We start from the raw sequence: 22,179 nt of genomic DNA, 5'->3' as shown, positions 1-22,179 counted from the left end.
GAACTAACAGGTCTCCTCACTTATGACATTCACATTGGCTCTGTGGGTTTCAAGTGGAAACATGTTCACGAGATGGGTCTAATAGCACCCCCCTCTTGTGGTATTTTTAACCTCAGGTTCTGAGAGCTCAGAGTTCATGTTTTGTAATGTGTTTGCTCAAGTTTATGAAAGAGAGGATGTCATAACTGTCCATTTGATATACTTACATTACATTTTGTTATGTTCGGAAGGAAATATAAATATTTCCATCAACCTTCACACTTCTGTCTTTCACTCTGCCCTTGAGTTTCTTTACACAGTATAGTTGCTTGCTGAACTAAAGGCTTCAATAGCTTTTATATAATGTAGTGTCTGTTGTTGCTGGTCTTACTGGTCCTACCAGCTTTCTAATGTATGCTATCTCCAGCAGCAAACAATACAGGGGTAGGATTAGATAGGTTTTTGCTTGCTTGTGGAACTCATTGATTTTGTTTCTTTTGTATAACTATTTCTTCTCTTCTACTTGTATGGGTTTTTTTTTTCTATTTCACTTTTACATGTTTGAAATAAAGACCTCAAATCCCCAAAAAAATACAGAAATAAGGCTGATGGTAAACATGTCCAGGATAAACGTGAGTCTTGATCTCAGTTTAAGGAGCAGCATTAAGCCAGACCGCTTTAGGGTTAAAACAAATAAACAAATAAAAAGTGCTGCTGGCAGTCTGCTACACTGTCATGCAAACTCAGCTAACATTTTCACCCAAATTACCCAAGGTAAAAAAAACAAAGACCTACTGTGTCCAACTGCTGCTTTAGTTTCTCCTCCGTTTTTTTGACATATCAGCTCTAACTGTTTCAGTCTTGGTGAAAGCACACCATGAAAGTTTGAAGGTGAGTTTAGAGAGAGGAATGCAACAGATTGCTATCAGGACCTGCTAGCTTGAATTCTCCCTCTCTAATTAGGTAGGATATAGAAAGAGTAAATACATTCAATTAATTCCAGTGTGTGTACACAGATACAGTATTTAACCCCTCTCTCTCAAAAAGTCTACAGACACAACCCTGATTCACAGCTCAGAGATCAGTTATTTCTCTTGAGGGGAAAAAGGAAACACTTCAAGTTAAATTTGATAGTCTGTTAAACTAATATCCCTGTTTGTGATGAAGTGAAATTAACTAGCTACAATTACAAGTGGTTAATGCAGAAGCAGACAAACTTGAGCGTCGGCTTATGGTTTATTACATTATTTGTTTTACTTCTTATAAAGGATTTTCACTAAGGGTTGTCTTTTTAGTCATTCAGCATGTAATGAAAATAATTATCATGTGCACTTAATTTATGCTTCTTTTGATACTACCTTGAACAAAGTATTAGAACACTATAACACAGCTTTAGCTTCCACCCATTAGCTTGATCTGTGCAAATAAGGTCAGTTGTCAATCTTTGAGAGTGAACTCTCTCGGGGTCTTTACGACCAACATCAGGTCAGACAGGTTTAAGTTTAATAGTGTTCTAACTTTTTCCTCCCAACTTGTAAACACTCTTGAATAAGCTGTTACCATGACCTTTGCTCAAGGCTCAGAGTCTTTAAAATAATCGTTTGCCCTCTCCTGGGGTCATCCTTTCAACACTAACAGGCTTTGTTGTCCATAGACCAAAAACTGTTGTGTTATTATTATTAGATTTTATTTATAAAGGGACCATGTACAATACTGAACATAAATGTTGTCATTTGATGCATTGTACCAGAGTTAGCCTACATCTACAGTCTCTTTATCTCAAGCAGATCCTGAATACTAAGCCATGATTGTTCCTTTATCTGGTTATGTACAAAATATACCTTCTTTTTTTTTTTACCTTTTTCTGTGGAAACCCCTCCCCCTCTTTTGCTCTTCCCATCTATCATTTTAATGACACATTTTTTAGTGAGCAGCACAAACCTGATGTGTGTTAAGTGTTACACAGAAGCTGAAACTAAAGTCTTTGTTATGCTCAAATATTTTGGTGCAGTTGCTTGTTTCCTTTCTTGCCTAAAGTACATATTTTCATTTTATCTATTGGCTAATCAAGCCACTGTGTAATATTAAGCCTAGAGTGTAGTCTCAGACATGTCAGGCTGGCTGCTTCATTTCATTTCCTGTCTTTCTGCTGAGTTAGGTAACCGTTTGCTTTCTTTAGCCTCATGATTTGTTGACAGATTTGAGTGTTGGGTGTTTTTAAAAGTAAACTTAAGACCTATATTTTTAATCTAGCTTTTAATTTGGAGTAATTTATTTTTAGCCCTGGACTGCATTATTATTTTAATCATTGCTTTAACATTTATTTATCTTATTTAATTAGGTATTTATCTATTTATTTCTTGTATTCATCTGATCTTGTTAACGCTACCTTATTTTTTACTTTTCTTTCCACTATTACTTATTTTATTAATTTTACTGTATTGATTTTATTTTATTTTTAAATGTTTTATTTATAATCATGCCTTTTATAATTTTGCCATTGCTGTTGTTTTCTGTCTGTCTGTTATTTTGTGAAGCACTTTGGGCTGCATGTTTTAATGTATGAAAGGTGCTTTATAAATAAAGTTGAGTTGAGAGATAGTCTTCTCATTTAACTCCAGCTGAGACAGTGAAAAAAAATATTTCCCAACTGTTGACCTTTATCAATTAATCCCTCAACGTGTCTGCATAACCTGTAGAATCAAGGTAATCTAAATCTGAAGCTATCAACAGGAGCATTTTGAAGAATGCTGTAATGCTCTAAACATTCTTTCATTGAGTCTAACCCACCAGCTTCAACAAGTAGTAATCTACAACGACACAAATGCAGGAATTTAGATTTATGAAAGAAGTGGAGAAAGTCAAACAAATTGTCACACAAAGTAGCAAAGACAGTTTCACAAGTCAGATGACTGCTCCCACGTTACACAGGACCAAAAGAGGTAGCTGATTTCACTTCTATATTCAAGCACGGTTTATCTGGGGCTTCTGCAGACCTACAGTAGATTTGCATTCTATGCTACGATGAATACTCAGATCAGATAGAGGTGGTTTAGATACAGTTTACAACGTTCACTTTGGACAACTCATACACAAGAGAAAAGAAACCATGTGTGACTACGGTGACTCTCACTTCCTGGTAACTTTAGAAGCGTCAGTTGAACGTTTACTGGAGACTGCTTTAAAAAAAAAAGAGGTGCTGTACGAGTCCACGTCAACAAACTACTTCATTAAAGATGTGGCCACAAACAAATTTAAAATAATTAGCCAAGTCGAATGTGTTCTGGGTTCATGGTTTCATACAACACCTAGAAACATGAGGACTATCCTCGTGACTAACAGCAACCACATGTTCAGTGTACGATGTGCTCTCTCTTTAAGTGGCCATTTTCAATGTTACAAAAAGGCAACACACACACAGAGGTACACTCAATAAGATTATTTATGTTATTGTACAATCTGCATTTTTAACAAATAATAATAATAAAAAAAGATTAGTAACATGTACAGTATTCGAATGATCAGATCTGGTGTGGGCTGAGGACTCCGCCTGCCTCATCTCATCAAGCCCACCCAGAACTCCAGTGATGGAAGGGGGGGAGGGGCCAGTGCCTGGAATGACTGTCATGAATGCTCAATAAGTGTGTTTTCAGATAAATGTGTGTATGTGCATATCTGTGTGTATGTTTGCATGTATATTTTTTTGAATACTAAGTCGTCTGCTGTGTGTGTGTGCTCAGCCGGGGTGTCTGCAGGAGGTGGAATGTCACATGGCTCAGGGTGGGGATAGAGGGGAAAACAGAAGAGTTTGAGGGAGGGGAGGAGGGAGTGAGGGAGGGGAGAGAGAAAAAGATGGAGGCAAAAGTAGCAGGGACTCAGTTGGAGTAGATCTGGCCCTCGGGTGGCTGAGGGAGCTTCATGTTTTCCTTGCAGGTCATGAGCCGTCGCAGCTCCAGCAGCACCATCTGGATACTGTAGGAGTTCTGCCACTTGGCCAGCGCAGTCACCGCATGCATGTCAACCTGTGCGGCACAGAGGGAGCAAGGATGGATGTGAAGTGAGACTCTGAAATGATCCTCTCTAAATGCAAATGCAATTTTTATGGTATTGGTCAGGGGGGAGCACAGGTTGGGCTGCAGTTAACACGTATTTTCAATATATTTAATATTTGCCAAAATGCTCCTTTTTTTTCAATTTATCAACTTCTGTGTGTGTAAAAGTAGATTTAAAAAATAAACAAGATATAATGCTTCAACTATAACTGACAAATGTGACTTGTTTCAACTTGATTCTGTGTCTGAGTTCATCCAGAACCCAAACACTTTCAGTTTATTTCATCTTGAGACAGAAAAGGGGAGTTACCCTCACCTTCAGAAATGGGTACCCTCAGATGTTTGAAATGTTGTCCTCAAAAAATGACAAACGATTAATCAACCAGCAAATTACTCTGGTAATCAATTGATCATTTAATCATGCTCTTAATTTGAGATTAAAGATGTACTACACTTTGAAAGAGGACAATCCAGGCACATCCTCTACAAGTTAGTCATTAATCAAAAGAACAAGAAGTCAAATCATCTCAAATTTTAGTTAAAGTTCAATTAAATGTGGACTGAGCTGCTGGTAAAAGAGCACTCCACAAATTCTACATTAATTAAGATGTACGTGACTCAGAGCATGGGCAATTTGAAATAAATGCAAAGGTTTCATTATTAGTCAGAGAGTTCAAGCATGCAATCTGAAGAAGAACTCGATCTTCAACAGAAGTGAAGCAACTGTTTTTGGGAGTTTGGACCTTGATATAAAAATATATATATAATGGGTTTGGAAGTTATACATACCACACCGTTGGAGGTGTGCACGCCATTCAAGTTTATCTTTGTCACAAATTTGACAAACGGAGGTGACTCTGGGTATTCTGGCCCACATTCAACCTTCAGATTGTACATCCTGTTTTCGTAACTCGTCTGTAGAGAGAGAGAGAGAGAGAGAGTTCAACGGCTTTCACACTTAAACATCAAACAGTAGATGATGTTTCTTGTATTTCACAGGTGTCTGAGGAAGGTTCAAGAGGTGCTGAGACTTCCCCTCTTGCTTTTATGGATGCATTCAATCTATAAATACTGAGAGTCTGAGTAACATACAGCTGAGTCAGTCAGTTCCTGCATTAAGCAGAATGAATCAAAGGTGACGTCTTGATATTCTCTATTATGACTGTGTTGTATGGAGTGCAACCTGTTGCTTCCTGTAGCTTTGTGAGATACATTCATCTTCACGCTCTCTACGTCTGCCTGTAAAGTCATCTGACTCATCCTGTGTGTTCATTCACAACAGTGTTCAACTCCTGCCAGAATGAGTGGCTCTGTAGTGCAGGGACAGTCTTCCAACCATAGACTGTATAAATAATGGACGTAGTATCCTTGACGTCACCCATCTGTTCCTGAGTGCTGTTTTGAAGCCAATTGATGACGGCAGGTAATGCAGAACTCAACCAGTCATAGTGTGACGTAGAGAGGCGGAGTTTGAGCCTCCTCGCCAACAGCTATGTGTTCCCGCCTGTCAGTCATGTCCTTATTTGGGCAAAAACCATTACCATCTAACCGTTGTGTCAGAAAAAAATTCACCCCCGTACAGTGTGTGCCGATAGAGAGATTAGCTCATAAGACAGAAGCCGTTTTTTGAATCAGGCTGTAAACATGTTTATTCATGCTGCAAAGATCGTCTTTTTTGAATTGGTGTGTATGTGGTTTCCTTAGTTTCTGCCAGCCTCAAGCGGATTCTCCATGATTTGCAATTTATAACACTTCCACATGGGCGTCATAGTTTGAGACCGCAGGTTGCCGCTTGCTTTCAACCCCTTGATCACTTTGTTTTTGTTGTTTTCTTTGCTTTAATAAATTGTTTTGTTAAAGTGGGGTATCACTCACCCTTGGCGGACCAAGGATCACTCCCCTCCATCGTGTTAAGGTCATATCCTCGTCATCCTCTAGACCCCAGCTCACTGTTCCATCTCCTACTCCTTTCTGGCCTTCCTCCAGCTCTTCCAGGAGCCGGAAATTGCGAGGGACTTGAACGCCTGTTTGTGGACACACACACACAAACCAAAGCCAGACTGTGAGGCTAACACATACACCTTGTAACCCGAGAAATAAATGTATGTGGGCCTGAGATAACAGAACTGTCATTTGCAAAAGCTCTTGTCAGGTCAGAGCAATGACTTGCAGTTATACAGGTCAGGGTGTGACTCACTCAGATTCCTACGATTTGAATAGAAAATAAGGAATTCCTGTGTTGACCAGTTCTCAGCAGCCTATCAATGATGGCTGATCTTTATTAACATGCTCTAATTTTAGCATCTGGTCTGGACTATGCTGCATGATTTGGCCTCTGCAGTGAGAAATGAAGGTGCAGCACTGTTAACTAATCCATGCAAAATAAAACCTTCACACTGCTCACGGGTGCAGCAGCAGTTTAAGTCCGTTTTATCTTCAGATCCAGTCCCTGGACTCAACATGGATCATGTTTACATGACTAAGTCTCGGTCTCGGAAGACGTACGTCGCTGTTGATGTTACTCTGATTAAAATTAACCGACCACAAATTATTGATTCACCTACATCTATTATTAATGTGGAATGCCTCAGTCCCTTGTTGTGATATACGTTTACACAGTTAGAGGAATTTAACGTCTCAAATAAGCTGAACTTTACATCTACAGTTGGATGGCGGTGTCACCGTTAAAGCTGTTACCATGCAAAATGACGGAATTACATGGAAATAAGAAGAGGTACAATGTCACACATGAAACAGAGTGGTGCTGAATGATTCCTCTAATATATAACAGAACCTGGAATCTCGTTATCAGCAGTAATTCTGCATCTCTGTGATCTAAGTTAACTTGCGCTAGCTTAGCTCACAGTTACTCCCTATTCATTCTCTTTAAATATCCGAGCTGGACGTTAGCGTGGATATTTTCACGTAGCGGTTACGTCAGATGATAAATAATACAATTCTTGATAAAGCTAACTGCGTTGGTTTAAAATTATTAAGCCGAATGTTAAACGACAGCTTATTATGGTGATTCATTTCTCAATCATTTACCTGATCCGGCGGCGACCGCCATCTTGTCGCTACCGCTACACAGCGGGAACGCGCACGTAGTTCTCCCATTGTGGTCTACGGTGCGTGCGCGTAACCGAGACGCAAAGCTCAGCTTCCTTTGTTGCTGTTTGTTCCCTGCGAACTATCAGACAACAGAAACTGCGTGGCTACTTAAAACCTGAAGGGAATTTAACAGAATGATAAACAATAATACATTAATGTCACAAACTGGCAGAAAAAAATTAGGAATTCAAGTTTAAGAGTCATTATTAAACGCAGTGTGATATAAAACGTAACTTTTAAGATTAAAATGGGTGTCCTGTGTGCGCATGACTCAACTCAACTCAACTTTATTTATAAAGCACCTTTCATACATTAAAACACGCAGCCCAAAGTGCTTCATGGAATAACAGAGAGAAAGTAAAAAAATAGGGTAGCGTTAACAAGATCAGATGAATACAAAAAATAAATAGATAAATAAATAATTAAATAAGATAAATAAATGTTAAAGCAATGATTAACATAATAATTAAAATAATAAAAATAAAAAAAATATTAAAAAGAATAATGCAGTCCAGGGCTAAAAATAAATGACTCCAAATTAAAAGCTAGATTAAAAAGGTAAGTCTTAAATTTACTTTTAAAAACACCCAGAGAGCTCGCCGTTTTAATGTCCAGAGACAGAGTTCCATAGCTTAGGGGCATAAAAACAGAAAGCTCTCCGGCCGGCGCTTGTGTGAGGTACACGAGGAACATTTAAATGGGAAGCATTCAAGGACCTCAGTGATCGGGTTGGAACCTTTTTTAAACAGTCCATGGTTGGAACATAAAATGACAGGAGATCGGTGATGTATGGAGGAGCAAGGCTGTTAAGAGCTTTAAAAACAAGTAAAATAACTTTAAAAACAATTCTAAAAGAAACAGGGAGTTTTAAGAAGAGGATATATGTGATAAGTTTTCTTTTTCCTTGTTAAAACCCTGGCAGCAGCATTTTGAACAAGCTGTATGAGTGGACAATATCTCAAAAGATTAAAGCTAAAATAACAAAACCAGTAGGAACAGGGCTAGCTTAAATAGGCCTGACAAAAGTGCATAATGCTTTATGAATTTTCAAATTAAATGCACAGAATATATCAGATACAGGCAGAGCTAGAAGAAAGTAATATCAGGAAGATTGTGCAGACAAAATATAAATCTATAGGAAATAAAGCCACGGAAATTGAAATTGATCAGACAACACAAGTAGGGTAATTATCAACAGTTTATTTAGTTCATTTATAAATACAGTTTAATATGTACATTGTACGTCTCCTAAATTGAAGACAACAAAAAGGCATTAAGGCATTATTCTGATATCTAAAACTGCATCACCACCAGCTTACTTAACCAACTACAACATCCATATGTCTCACCTCAAAAGAAGTAAGAGGCAAGTGAAAGTCAATTTAAAGTCAGTCAATAAATTGTTTTTCCCATATCGCTGGTAAGATTTACAGAAAATTGATCAGGGAGAGGATAAGGCAATTCAATTCAGAAATCCAAGGATCATTAAAAAGTATTTTCAACACAGCATTTTAAACAAACTGACGACAACTGCCCACGCCACTTACCAACAAGTTCACTTGCTTTTACAAACACACACTGTCACAAAATACCCTTCAAATCCACTGATGAAAGCCAGTCGACGCTAAGCGGAAAAACCCAAACACATAGCTTCATCACAAGTTCTTCCTCGACGAGAAGAGGCCGAGTTAACTGGACTGATATATGGCTGTAACTGAACCTTTAATGCTTTTAAAATCATTTGGCTATCTTTGGCCAACCACATTTGATGGGAATTTATGGTTTTGACCATTTTATCTAATTAATAACGGTCCGAACTTTAAGGGTTTGTTAAAAAATCACATTAAACTTCATTAACTTCTCTGAACACAATCCTAAGATCATCTGAAAAACGAGGATACAGAAACGTGAACACACGTTAGATGTGTCCACCCAGCCAGACTCCAACTATAATGCCATGAACAGCCATTGTTGCAAGTCTTTCTGAGAGCATGGGTATTATTGATCAGGCCCTTTTAAAGATACCCACATGTGTTTTTAAAGGCTCCTGTTGTTTCAGTCTCCAAACTTTAACATGCTACGTCTAGTATTTCTAACTACCATCCTTCACTATTGTCCTATTTTGAAATATTGAAAAGAAAAATCTTAGAACATCATTACTTTTATCTTATCATGAAAAAGCTATTTTCTAAAGTGCTGAGACATCCATCAGGGCAAATGCCAAGCTTCTGACTTAGAAAGCAAGTTGTCAGTCAAAGTTCAAGTGAGTCTAGAGATAGCAGTTAGCGGTGCTTCAACAATATCGTGCCTAATACTGATAAAAAATAACTACAGAAGCAGGCCTTGAATTATAATGCAGTCACTTATAACTGCATTCATTTACCAGCTTATACTGCACTACCTAAAGCATACTAAACTGTTCCTCACATTACCCTACAAGCACTATGCAATCTGCTGTGGACTACTGCTGCTGACCTATGGTGAATCATTGTGTATAATCAAGTATGAAGGATTCAACAACTGGAATACATACACAGAATAAAAAAGAATTTGGCTTCAAAATTACTGTTTCTATAATTCAATTGTTCGATTAGAATTAAATGCCAGATGCTTGATAATCTGGCTTTCTACCTGGTCAACCCAGACTGAACAGCGAGGTTATCTTTTCTGATTTAAACCAAAAACTTCTGCCAGGATTTCATCAGAGTGAAGATAACATTTTGGGAGTTCAAACCAGGGACCATTTGGTCAAAGTTTAGGGTCACGTTTTGAAAGCAATTTTTAAGGAAAGCGGGTGACCCGGTAGATTTCTTTGCACAAGCTGACATGCGTTGTGCATGCATGCATTCTTAGGTCTGTGTGAGCGACATCTTAATTAGTGAAGTAAATTTGTCATGCAGTTCATTAAGTAGCTAACATTATGAGCTCCAGTTGTCCATCTTACAGAATATGTGTAAACAATTAGAAAAAGAAAGGCATTTCAACCAAATCTGATGAGTTAAGACGTAGAGTTAAGGGCCTCTCATTACACTGCATAGTTATCGGCTGTACAATACATTTACAAATTATGAATACAAAATTTCAACCAACATATGGACCACTTAATCTCATGTGTTCCTGGGTCGTAAGTCTTCCCAGAGCCCTTGTAACATCACCAAGTTCTGCCAAGACGGTACACAGCAGCAACATTACACAAGGGATATGTTACACTCTAAAACTGACTTTTCCTCCCCAAGATAAAGAAGAAAAGCCGGAGGCGAGGAGTGAAAACAATGTTACAAACAGTTGGCACAACTACGGATTATTTGTGTCTGATTGACTGACACACAAATCCTTTGATGGAAACAAAACATGGCAAAAACAAAGTTCAGCAAAAGAAACAGAGACACAAGTACTGCATGTGTGCTGTGTAAGGCAGCTGGACGAAACTGAAAATGCCTTGTTTTTTTGCAAACTGTCCGTCAAATAAAGAAGTCAAAACAAAACGAAAAAATGCTTTTCACAGAGGGCACGTGATCATCATGTGAAAAGAAAGCTTAGCAGCGCCAGATTGACTCAGCCAAACGAAAGCACCATTCATGTGTACTTGCCCAGATTTTCAAACTAACACTGACTACAGTTACACCAATTTCAATGAATTCTTTCTTGGATCAAATTACATACTCTGAAAATGACTCTTCTTCCTCTTTGTTTGCACTATCATAAAAAATAAAAATGCAAACAGCTCATCTCAGAAAATAAAGTGTGACAATAGTGTTGACTTAAACTGTAACTGTAGTCATTGTCTCTGTTTGACATTATTTAACTATTAGATATGGCTCTGTCTTAATAATGTTACTTACAAGAAACAAAAAAGCTATTAGTAAGTATTCATGAAGAAATCATTAACATATCTTGTCATCATCACCTAATTTTAACAGTCCTAAATGTCACACACATGTGCAAGAATCAAAAAATGTAACAGTTATAAACCAAGTTGTTCCTTCGCTATCAACATCGGCAAACATCCAAACATCCTGCATCACCTCCGCACTAAAGCTTACCATGGCCTACATCCACTTTTACTACTTGAAACATCAACTTGAAAAAAGTGAAGATGCAAAGACTGATCCAGAAAGAAAAAAGAAAAGCTAAAAATAACATGATCATCAACTCCAAAGGAACTGCTGTGTCCCTGGAGGAGAAAATAGTGAGCTCTCAATCTTTCAAATATCCCTTTTTTGGGGGATTGTTCAACATTTTTGATGACAGGGAATCTTTAATCTCTCCAGAAAGATATTTCAAACCATATTTCTGACCGAACCATCTTAGCAAAAGCCTTTATAAGTCACGTCAAAATAAAAAAGCTGATAAGTTGTGTTTGACATTTACATAGAGTTAAGGATATATTGCGTTTTGAAATGATCTTTGTGAGTGAGTAATGAGAAAATTCCATTAAAAGAGCCCTCCTCTTGTAAAAACAGACAAATGTGCAAGACTTAAAGCTATGGCATCAGAAACTGTTTGTTAGTTTTTTTTTGTTGTCCAATGGATTAAAGTTTAAGTGAGGCAAAAAAGGGGATGAGAAGCCTGGACGAGCCAGCCTCTTCTGAGGTAGGGTGCAGCGAGCCTGCAGCGTTACTTGACTTTGTGAGCCCATTTCAGGTCGTCCGCTCTGGGCTTCTCCCCAGTTACTCCTTGAATCAGGTCCTCCAGGTTCTTCCAGAAACCCAGCTTCTCCAGAGGGTAGTTGAGCCATCCTGTGGAAGAAAAAGCTTAGTGACAAATCTGCACAACCACCATCCCTCATCCCAAAAACTGAGATTACAGCCTGATCCCACTTTGCCCCTTTTCCCCCTCCCCTAGTTTTGGACTGTGTGTCTCCTCAGAACCAGTGATATCTTTAGAGGTGAAAATCTATATATACCTGAGGAGGGGACACAACTTGTCCTATTTTTCAAGTGTCTTATGTAGGACATTGAAATATCTAGACTGTCACTCAGAGGACGTCTTTTATATGAAGTTCTGAGGAAAGTATGAATACCTTTTCCACATAACAACCAAATTACAGGGTTGTTTACTTCAACATCAAATTTGCTCCCACATTATGATGACTTTTCTTTTATAAACACTGAAGATTTTAAAGTCAGGATTAATGATTATCTAACCAATGAATGCACTTTGTGATTGTGAACAAAGCTAATTCAACCTTTGATGGATTTTTCTGATTGTGAACTCTCCTGTTTGTCTTTCCATGTACACAATTTAAGTCCGTTTTGGGGCTAGTGCTCCTCTTGTTTTTTGTATCTTAATGGGAATATTGCTGGTGTAATATATTTTAAATTAGAAAAGTTAAAAAACTAAAATATTCCAACAAGTTTTAGGCATTTTTGCAGGAATTTGTGAGAGCACCTTGCCATTTTTAATGTTACACTGCTTAAATTTGCTAACCATTTTGGGGTCTCTTCTAACGCTGTGTTTAGATTGTGCACTCTATCTGAAGGCTAGATGACCAATAACCCCTCCACCCTAAAATAAACCATGAGAAAGAAAAGCTGCAACAAACTGAGAAGTAGAGTGAAAAAGTAGGGTCAAGAGGGAGAACTGGGATTTGGCCGAAACACTACAAACATGCTGCTTCTTGTCTCTAACCCCCTGCAGGAAATAAAGGCCAACCTGTAGTGATGCAGAAGTATGTCTCATGAGGAGAGACGTGGTGGACGCGGTGGTGCTTGCGAGGAAGGATGATGTGACAGTCCTGCAGGAGCGTCACCCAGCGAGGCAGGCCGAAGTACGTGTGAGACCACTTGTGAATCTGGTTGGTAAGCGTCACAAAGATGGCTAGTGCAAACAAGTAGCAGTACCAGGGGTAGTTATGATAAATCTCCGCTGCAAAGAGAAGACATAAACAATCATTATTCATTGTTATTTTGAAGTAACAGCTTACAAAAGGAGGGAGATTTACATGCAGAAGAGAATGTCAGGCTCGGTTTGTCGATGCAAAACTCACCAGGGGAGAGGGTGAGGAAGTTGAAGGCCATGTTTGCTAGAGGGACTATGGTCAGCATGCAGTTGTCACCATTGGTCTCAATGAAATCGTGACGGGTGATGGCTGTGGGGTCGATGTGGTGCTCTCTAAATGGTCGTATAAAAGCCTGCAGGATGGATCGGATGGGAAAACAAGGAATAAAACAGACTGTAAACACGAGGAAACATTCCAGATTATTTAGAGCACAAACAAGGGATTATAGTCAGGGAGAAAATGACATTATCTCATGCGGTGTGTTACCTTTCCGAAGATGGGTAGATCCACTGACCCCCACGTATCAGCCCCCCAGTGCACAAGTCCGGAGGCAAAGTCTGCGGTCAGAATTCCTGCCACTGAGAAGGAGAGCAGCACAGAAAAACCATGAAAGAACAACCGACTCTTGTTTGGACCACAGCTCTGGAAAAAAAACAACAGAACTGATGACAATACAGCATCAGAACATTATATAATCCTTCTGTCAGTTCTCACCAATGCTCAACAGGATGAACCACACGTGTCCCAGATGGAAATTGGCAAGGAGGTGAATGAAATTGAAGGCCATGAGAGAGAAGCAGAGGATAACGCTTATCCATTCTTGACATCTTTTGCCTTAAAACAAACAAAAAAAAGAAGCACACATATTAGTACAACTCCACATTTTAGCACTATTTTGAACATGTTCTGACAAGACTATCAGTCATGAAGTTGAACTTGGGCATCATAAAATCAAAACTGCAATGAGCAAAGTTCAGTGAAGTAGTCAGCATAGTTTACTATCAGATGCGTTTTCATAACAGTCACACTCAGCAAGGCAACATTCCTCTGCACCCTGCTTGTTACATGACGTGAGCAGCAGGGCTTGAAATACCTGTCTGAATATTACATGCAAAGAAATATGACTACCTTTTTGTCTAAAAGACTGGCGTGCAATAGTCAGATCAACAAAGAGTCAACATTGTCAAAGTAAGCTCCTCCACTTATATTAGGAGCTATAAAAGGCACCAAGTATTTGTACAGTAGGCGTGAAGGGATATTACTCCATGCATTCAAGTTTAAATCACATGAATGAGCGTGAGAGGACTTGCCAAAACTATCTGCACCATTAGTTTCTGCATTTACAAGGCTCTGTGAGGAGCAGAGAGATTGGGCTGACTTAGCAGCAGCTCTGTTATGAAAGGTCACAGCAGCTCTATGGCCAAATGAGGCTCCTGAGCCCTAAAGCAGAAGCAGAGGATTCTTCTAACCTCTGCCTGATGCTTGAAATGTCAAAGGACGGTGGCGACTCCAACACCAATTCACCCAATCTCACATGATTCCCATTGTGCAACAACAAAAGTGTGACTGTGGCACAAACACAACTGTGGCTTATTGTTCAGTGGCATCAAACAGTAACAATTGGATATCAAGTAGCGTCCCTGTTTGTGATTTCAGTAGTTTTTATACAGTTTGTTACTCTATGCAATCCTGTCGTTATGTCACGCCACTCGTGGGTACTTGAACCGGGTGAACAAGCCAAGAAGACGGAGCTATTGAGGGTATCGACTCACCTGGTGAGTACAAATTGGCCAGTTCTCGGGCACCGGCGTGTTGTGGACCCCATCTAGCCGTACCCCGACCCGGTCCCTGTGGCTCTGGACTTTGTGTTTCCCCTCCACAGCCGTTCTCGTTAACCATTCTCGCCATTTCTCCACTTTGGGCCCAGCCCCTTGAATCTCTTTCTACTCACAGCACAGGAACCAACGGAATCATCAACTTCTCAGCCCACAGACATCGTAATGTTTTCAACCAATCAGGAGCAAGTCGATGAATTCAGCAGCCAATCATCGCACAAGGAAATGTTCCACGTACCGCCGAGTGTCCAATGGGAGTGGCGGATTTTAGAAGACCGCATTTCCTGACCCCACCCGTCCTGTTATATGCCCGCTCTGCTCTCAGCCCTCTGCTGGATGTACAGCAGATAGAGCTCTCTGTGTGCGTGTGTTTGTGTGTGTGTGTGTGTGCGCGCGTGTGAGTGTACGGTATGTGACATGAGGTACATTCAATGCCAGAGCAGGTGTTACGGCGACATCTGTCACCCCTCAGATTTGATGTGTCACAGCCATAGACTGTATGGTCACAGCTAAAAGAAGACAGCAGCAACGGTTGGTGAGGCGTTAACGGCTAAATACAGCAATGAATTCAATATTAAAAACATTTCCTCAACAACATGAAACTATTTTACTTAAGAAAACGAAAACAAGTCGCTCTCCCCTTATTTAAACATACTTTTATGAGCGTTTAATGAAACCCTGTTTGCTTCTACAGCTGAACTTTGTAATGGTGGCTGATGTTAGCATTTTGGCTTCCTGTCATGAGGTACTTAAAACTTTAAAACCTTGTGTTCTTCCTTAACTTTGTCTCCATGTCACTACACTGTAAACCCAACACATTATACCTAAGTGTCAATTCAATGAAAAGAAGGTTTGAAGAGTAAAGCATTTACCATAAACCCTTCCCCAACACTTGTTGCTAAGTTTCTGCTGTCCAGCCAAGTTAACTTAGCTGCTTTAAGCTAAATACATGTATTTATGTTAAATAAGCTCCAATAAAAGTAGATTACAGGTACTAAATTCATTATTTTAGTTTGGATATTATGAGCCAAAACAGGCAGAATGGCCCGTGTGTGTGTTGTAGTGTCAATTGGTGCATGAGGCAGCAGTTTTAATTTAATGTTGCTGGTGTAAAGGAACCCAAAAGTGATTCACAAATTAAGGCAAGGCAAGGCAGCTTTATTTGTATAGCACATTTCATACACAAGGGCAACTCAATGTGCTTTACATTAAAACATTAAAAGCATTGGAAACATTCAGACAAGCATAAAAGAACACAATTAAAATGACATATATGATAAAGTATAGGGAAAAAAAGGAAAATTAGAAATATTAAAAGTAAATTGAAAATTTGCATTTAAAGCGAGTTAAAATAAACTAAGATAGGAAGGCAGTGGCAAATAGTCTTTGATTTAAAAGAGGTGTGAGTTGGAGCAGACCTACAGCTTTCAGGGAGTTCGTTCCAGATATGTGGTGCATAATGACTAAACCCTGCTTCACCATGTTTCGTTCTGACTCTAGGAATGGAAAGCAGACCAGTACCTGATGACCTCAGAGGTCCAGATGGTTCATAAAGTAGCAGCAGATCAGCAATGTATTTTGGGCCTAAACCATTCAGTGCTTTATAAACCATCAGCAGGATTTTAACTGATTTTAAGATAACTGTCAAAAATAGCAGAGTGTACAAGTTATCCATTTTATCCTCTATCCTTACCCCTTTATTTTATCCTTTTTTACCCCCTTTGACAGTGTGCAAAGGGCAGTGAAGGAGATGTCAGGTCAAGCAGCCAGAAGAACTCGTTGGATTTGGATGAAGAGAAATAATCCCAAAACAAAGGTAAAGGGTAAACCATTGATCTCCTTTCTTTCTCGTCTTCCTCATGAAAATAGGATAGTAGGTTGAGGTAAATGTACTCACCTGGAAGGGGTGAGCTCCAACCCTAACAGGCCCTTTACCCAGGCTCCCTGGATCCTCTTTCTAACATCTCTCTCCAGACTTAAGGTCGAGGTGGGATAGTTCAAGTTTTGTTTTGTTTTTTACCCTTTTCTATCCATTGATAGATCTGTGGTGGAAGGAGGTGTAGAGAGGCAAAGGACTGAAAGGGTTACAGGATACTGTGGACCAAGGCACCAAAACTAAATAAGTAAAGGAATAAGGAAGTAGAGAAAATAAAGAGGTATAGAAAGGAAAAAGAACTAAAGAATAAAGAAAATAAGATAAACTAAATTAGTGAAATAAAAGTAAAAGAGAGTGTGTGTTTGTTAATGTATGTGTGAGTCATATATAATGTGTCCTGTGTATATGGGTGTGTGCATGTGTGGTATGAGCTCATGCAGCAGTAGTAGGGCAGAGGTTACTGGGTTATGGAGGGTTCGCTGAGTGGAGGACTTTTTGAAGTTGAATGATGTTTTTCTCTTTTATCTTCCCTTTTTGTTTGTGGGTATGATGGGGGGTGAGAGCAACATTGACAGGGGTGGTTCTGGAATATTGGAGGTAACTTTCCAGCCTCTCTGATATGTAGGGGGCATAACTTGTCGAAATGAATGAAATACTGGATAGCTTCCCATAGGCGCAGATCTCGTTAATTCAGAAAAACTGCAGATGTTTATTTTTTTTCATAAGTGTGAATGCAATACACTTGTGTGAGAAGCTAACGTGATGTCTGCATTTGAAACTCAGAGGGGAATCACATGGATACATAACAGCTTGTGAGTCAGTTAAATGTAATTGTGTATGTATGTGTGAGTGTGTGTGTGTGTGTGTGCGCGCGCGTGTGTGTGTGTGTGTGTGTGTGTTTGCTAACCGCAGATAACAATTAATCAAAAAAGAAAGAAAGAATGAAACTGAAACAGCAGTCCGTGCTTATTCTGGGAATGCATTTACTGTTAAGGGGTGGAAAAACTTTGTGTATTTCTGGAAAAAGAAAGATATTTTGAATACATTCGCAAACAAATATCAAGTGCTCTTGGCTGTAAACCAGGTAAAATGTTAATAGAGAGACACTCAAAGCCAACTGCTGCTGGAATGTTTTCTTTATCTGCACTCCTTCAGCTGAACACAAGGTGGCAGTAAGACCTCACTTAAAACCCAAACACTGCTTTGATTGACAAATTGAAGTGTGTTGCACAAGAGCGGAGAGTACTGTGATGAACAACCTGTGTGCATTTGGCTCTGTAGACCTACTGGGTACGTGTATGTGATGCTAAGACTTGTTTATGCCTGAGACAAGTCGTTGTGTGCGGTTATTACTTCTTTCTTTTTTGTATTTATTCATTACCAGGTTAGAACCCACTGTTTCCCCCTCATGCAATATTGGTGATTGTGCTTCTCACACATACACACACACACACACACACACACACACACACACACACACACACACACACACACACACACACACACACACACACACACACACACACATACTCAAAAGAGTCTGCTGGTGTTATTTGAAACACTGTTTTGGAGAAAGGTCCTGGCTTCCTTTTTTAAACCCAAACCTTTAAAATATGGAACACTTACAAAGTTGGATTTTTCCATTAATGTAGTTGAAAAGTTGTGACTGTAGAGGGCGTACATAGATGAACTGCTGTCATCAAGAGCTGGTTAACAATACTCACCATATTTTGTCTTGACTGCTTTCATTTTGCTCTGGTTTATGAGTCTGCTAAGACTTTGAATTTGTTCTTTTTCTTTCTGTTTTCTTTCCTGTTTTGATAAACAACCACTAAGGTTACATATCCTCCTTCCATGCCCTTGCTGTCACCCAAAGTATATGCCACAGCAGACAGTCAGACAGGATACACATAAACCCGATATTTCCTGTGATGTTCCGAAAGAAAAGCTTTAATGCGGGTAAGGTCTTTAAAGAAGTAGCACAGGTTGTCCAGTTGGCTCCTCGCTGCGCGTCACACACCTGAGCCCCGCCCCCCGCGCGTAATAAAACCCCTCGAGACTGGAAGATCTGTCAATTCCTCCCTATCCATGCTGCCTGCCTCCTCAGTATTTTCTCTGCACGCTGTCAGTCACAGGCTGTGACACGGGGGATTTAAACTCAAACATCTCGACACTCGAGACGCACTTTTTCATAACTGAGGCAACTGTAAAAGGAAAAGACCAACAAACTCAGGGCGTCTCATCTTAGCCCTCCATGCTCCTGCAATCCGGCGGGTGTTAAGATCCATGGCAGTGGCCGGCTTCTACGACGAGGGCAGCTTTGCTATCCACAACAGAGACAGCATTATCAGTCCCATCAGCGGCGGCTCTTACTGGAGGCTCGGAGACTCGATGACGGAGCTGGGCATTGAGGAGCGTGAGAGAGCGATAGACTTCAGTGTGTACCTGGACTCCACTTTGCACTGTCCGCAGCAGCAGCAGCAGCAACAGGGGGACGTTTACTCTGAATTCCTTGCTGAGAACAAGATCAAGAGGGTTGCAGCTTTGCAGAACTACAAGAACTACTCCCTGCTGAACGAGCTGGAGACGAGTCAGTGCGACAACTTGAGGGACCCCAGGGAGCCTTACGCGCTGGGTTACACTGAGCTGGAGGAGACCCGCGTGGATAGTGTGCTCAGCCCTGAACTCCGATACAGAGCTGCTGCTGCCGCTGCTGCTGCTGCTGCTGCTGAGAGAGACGACAGCCAAGAAGCAGTGAAGATGGAGAACGGGTCGTCGGGGTTTGACATGAGGTCTTACCTTCATTATCAATCCACCAGTGGAAGTCTTGGAAACATCTCCTCTGCTTCCTCAACCTGCTCCAGCCCGCCCGGCACACCTGCCCCGTCAGGTAAAAGCAGGTCACCCTCGCACAGTGGCAAGATGTCCAGCGGGAAGGCGAAGAAACGCCCGGATAAGGACAGTGACGAGTACAGGATGAGGAGGGAGAGGAACAACCTCGCTGTGAGGAAGAGCAGAGACAAAGCCAAAATGCGCAACTTGGAGACTCAACATAAAGTGCTGGAACTGGCTGCAGAGAACGATCGTTTACAAAAGCGCGTGGAGCAGCTGTCCAGAGAGCTCGCCACCCTGCGTAACCTGCTCTCTGCCACCGGACAATGTTAGAGACCTCCTGCAGAGAGAGGCTCCGCGCGGTCCTCCGGGGCCAGCTTGTCTAATCATTGATGGACTTTAATAGCCAGAGGTGATCCACTGAGCAACGGTACGCTTCACAGGTGAAGACCACCAGTTTACAAGGACACTTTGAGTGGGGGGACTGAAGGAGTGGGTGCATGGATTGCGCAATCATTCACGATTCTTCACATGTCACCTCAGCTTTCATTCTCAGATGTAATTTTTTTGTGTATGCAGTATTTCTGTGCAGGTTTTACATACATGCGAGTGAATTTCTACATTTTTGTGTAACTGGAGCAAGGGGTTGTCAAGGGAAGAGTTGTGCTGCAGTGAAATGATGCAACTCTTTGTAATAGTATTGGCAATGAATGAAATAAGTCTAATTATTTAATATTAAAACGGGAAATGCTTTAATTGTACTTGATATTTTATTGAATTAAACAGATTTATACTTTGTCTAAAGAATTTCATCTGTAATTTCTTTATTTCTGTAGTTCAAAGCTGGTGAAGGCTCAGACAGACAGACAGACAGGGGTGTGTTATTTTCCCCCCTTAATATTTGCACCCATGATAGTCAGAATGTGTGTTACATTATACGTCAAATACAACATACTGCAGATGAGGATTGGCTCAGCCATGGGGAGAATTAGCAGTCTTAATGTGATTTGCAAAATTTGATACAGACATCGACATACTGTAGATATTCAGTGCCTCTTTGACATATTTTTTATTTAACCATCACAGTAAACCAACAGACATTTTTGAATCCATCAAATAAAAAATATTCCAATAAATGATCATTTAAGGTTTCTCAAAGCAGAGGAAGCTGTTTTGGTCGTTGTAAGTAGAAGAAACCTCCTTGGTTTGGAGAGTGGAGTAAAGGGCGTATGTGTGAAATAGGATTTTCTGTTACCACAAAATACAATAAAAGATGGGGTTCTTTTTCAAAATCATTTGTTCAATAAAAGCAAACAACAGACTATCTACACAAGTAATGTGTAACTCTTTACTGCTGTTTGAATTCTTCTGTTTACTCATTGATTTGACGCCAAAGTCCTCAAATCCCAAAATACACCCAGCCAAATTTATACTGAAACGATACTGCTGAGAGCAGCAAAAAGAAAAAAAAGACTAAGTCACACTGCACGCAGCACAGAAATGTTAGCTTTATCTTTAGCACACGGCTCTGTCAATAGTCTGCTGGGTCCACTGGCCCACAGAGGGGTTCAAGGTTGCACAAAAATTAATCAGCAACTAACCTCCTCGCGCCACCTCAGGTCTACAGCCAAGAAGACCTGACTGACTAACAAGAGATAATCCTAAATAAACCCGACGAAACCCTCAAGTGGGAGAAATGTAGACGTTAAGAACTGGGAGTGACAAAAAAAGGGTTACAACAAACATGATAGGTAAGTCAACAATTGGTTTGCGGTGGAATTTACCAAGCCCTTAGACTGCATTTTAGTGTGTGCACAGAATGAAACCTGTCACAAGCAGAGCAAACCCCAGACAGAGAGGATAAAAACAGAGGCATGGTGGGATTTGTGCGTGTAATCCGTCACAATTCAGGGTGGGAACTTCAAAAAACAGAGAGAGGAGAAAAAAGCGCCTCAGCTAGTTTCTTAATAGGGGACAAATTGAACATTTTAGCCCTGAAAAGTCGAGTCGTATCCTCTAGATTAGGAGTAAAAACTGTTTGTGCAGTGAGGGATGACATTTTAAAAATGCTGGATATTTCAACACACTCAATGATGGAACAGTTAAGCTTTGAAAATGTTGTGCAACGTCCCCTCTTTCCAACACATCATCACTTGAAGAATGCTACACCCACATCTAAATAAGACATTGTTATCCTTCTTGTACAAGACAATAGCTGTGAGGAGATGTGGCCTGGCTTTAGGCTTTACTGCGTACAACATTTAAAGTAAAACAGAGTACACATGATCATTTCTTTACAGATTTCTTAAGGAGTTGTATTTTTTCTAACACAGCTGCAGAAACAGAGTATTGTCTCCAACAATGTGTGAGTAATTTAACATTTGACTCTCCAAAGAGATGTTTTGGGCACAGATCTTGCTCTAGCTGTCAACATTGGCAAAGATTCATTCAAACATTCTCAGGATTTTTTCTTCGATGACCCCTTGTTTCCGATTGGAGCCCCACGCGCAGTCTTCTCCGTGTTCTTGGCTCCCATGCTAACAGGAGAGAGGGAAATTCCCACACAGGATGACCTCTTTTCTTCAAAGTTTAGCCCAGCCCCCTCTCCACATTTTACCGTCAATGGGCAGTGTCTGTCCGTAAAGTCCTTGTTGCATCATAGCCCCTCCACAGGCCAACTGTCCTCCTAAAAAACTCCTCTGATAACGCAAT

General features: G+C 40.3%; 3 protein-coding genes across 3 annotated transcripts in view; 2 read left to right on the top strand and 1 right to left on the bottom strand.

Annotated features, from left to right (window-relative positions):
- Positions 1-2,806: 2,806 nt before the first annotated feature.
- tmem189 (transmembrane protein 189) lies at positions 2,807-14,859 on the bottom strand. Its single transcript, XM_034696519.1, has 8 exons — positions 14,697-14,859; positions 13,639-13,758; positions 13,411-13,502; positions 13,132-13,276; positions 12,798-13,010; positions 5,907-6,055; positions 4,821-4,946; positions 2,807-4,001 (listed from the first exon to the last, which is right to left on the bottom strand). The coding sequence occupies exons 1-8, from the start codon at positions 14,830-14,832 to the stop codon at positions 3,855-3,857; spliced, it is 1,128 nt and encodes a 375-aa protein (XP_034552410.1). The 5' UTR covers positions 14,833-14,859; the 3' UTR covers positions 2,807-3,854.
- Positions 14,860-15,124: 265 nt separating this feature from the next.
- klhl12 (kelch-like family member 12) overlaps positions 15,125-22,179 on the top strand; it is a 44,000-nt gene continuing 36,945 nt past the window's right edge. Inside the window, exons 1-2 of the mRNA XM_034696507.1 lie at positions 15,125-15,290; positions 16,488-16,575. The gene's annotated coding sequence lies outside the window, so the exon portion shown is untranslated. The remainder of the gene's footprint in view (positions 15,291-16,487; positions 16,576-22,179) is intronic.
- cebpb (CCAAT enhancer binding protein beta) lies at positions 18,695-20,800 on the top strand. The gene has a single exon (XM_034696516.1). The coding sequence runs from the start codon at positions 18,922-18,924 to the stop codon at positions 19,798-19,800; it is 879 nt and encodes a 292-aa protein (XP_034552407.1). The 5' UTR covers positions 18,695-18,921; the 3' UTR covers positions 19,801-20,800.

This window comes from Notolabrus celidotus, chromosome 11 (genome assembly GCF_009762535.1).
Source record: "Notolabrus celidotus isolate fNotCel1 chromosome 11, fNotCel1.pri, whole genome shotgun sequence".
NCBI classification, from domain to species: Eukaryota; Metazoa; Chordata; class Actinopteri; order Labriformes; family Labridae; genus Notolabrus; species Notolabrus celidotus.
Note: the sequence above shows the minus strand (reverse complement) of the source record. Positions and strands in the feature narration are given on the sequence as shown.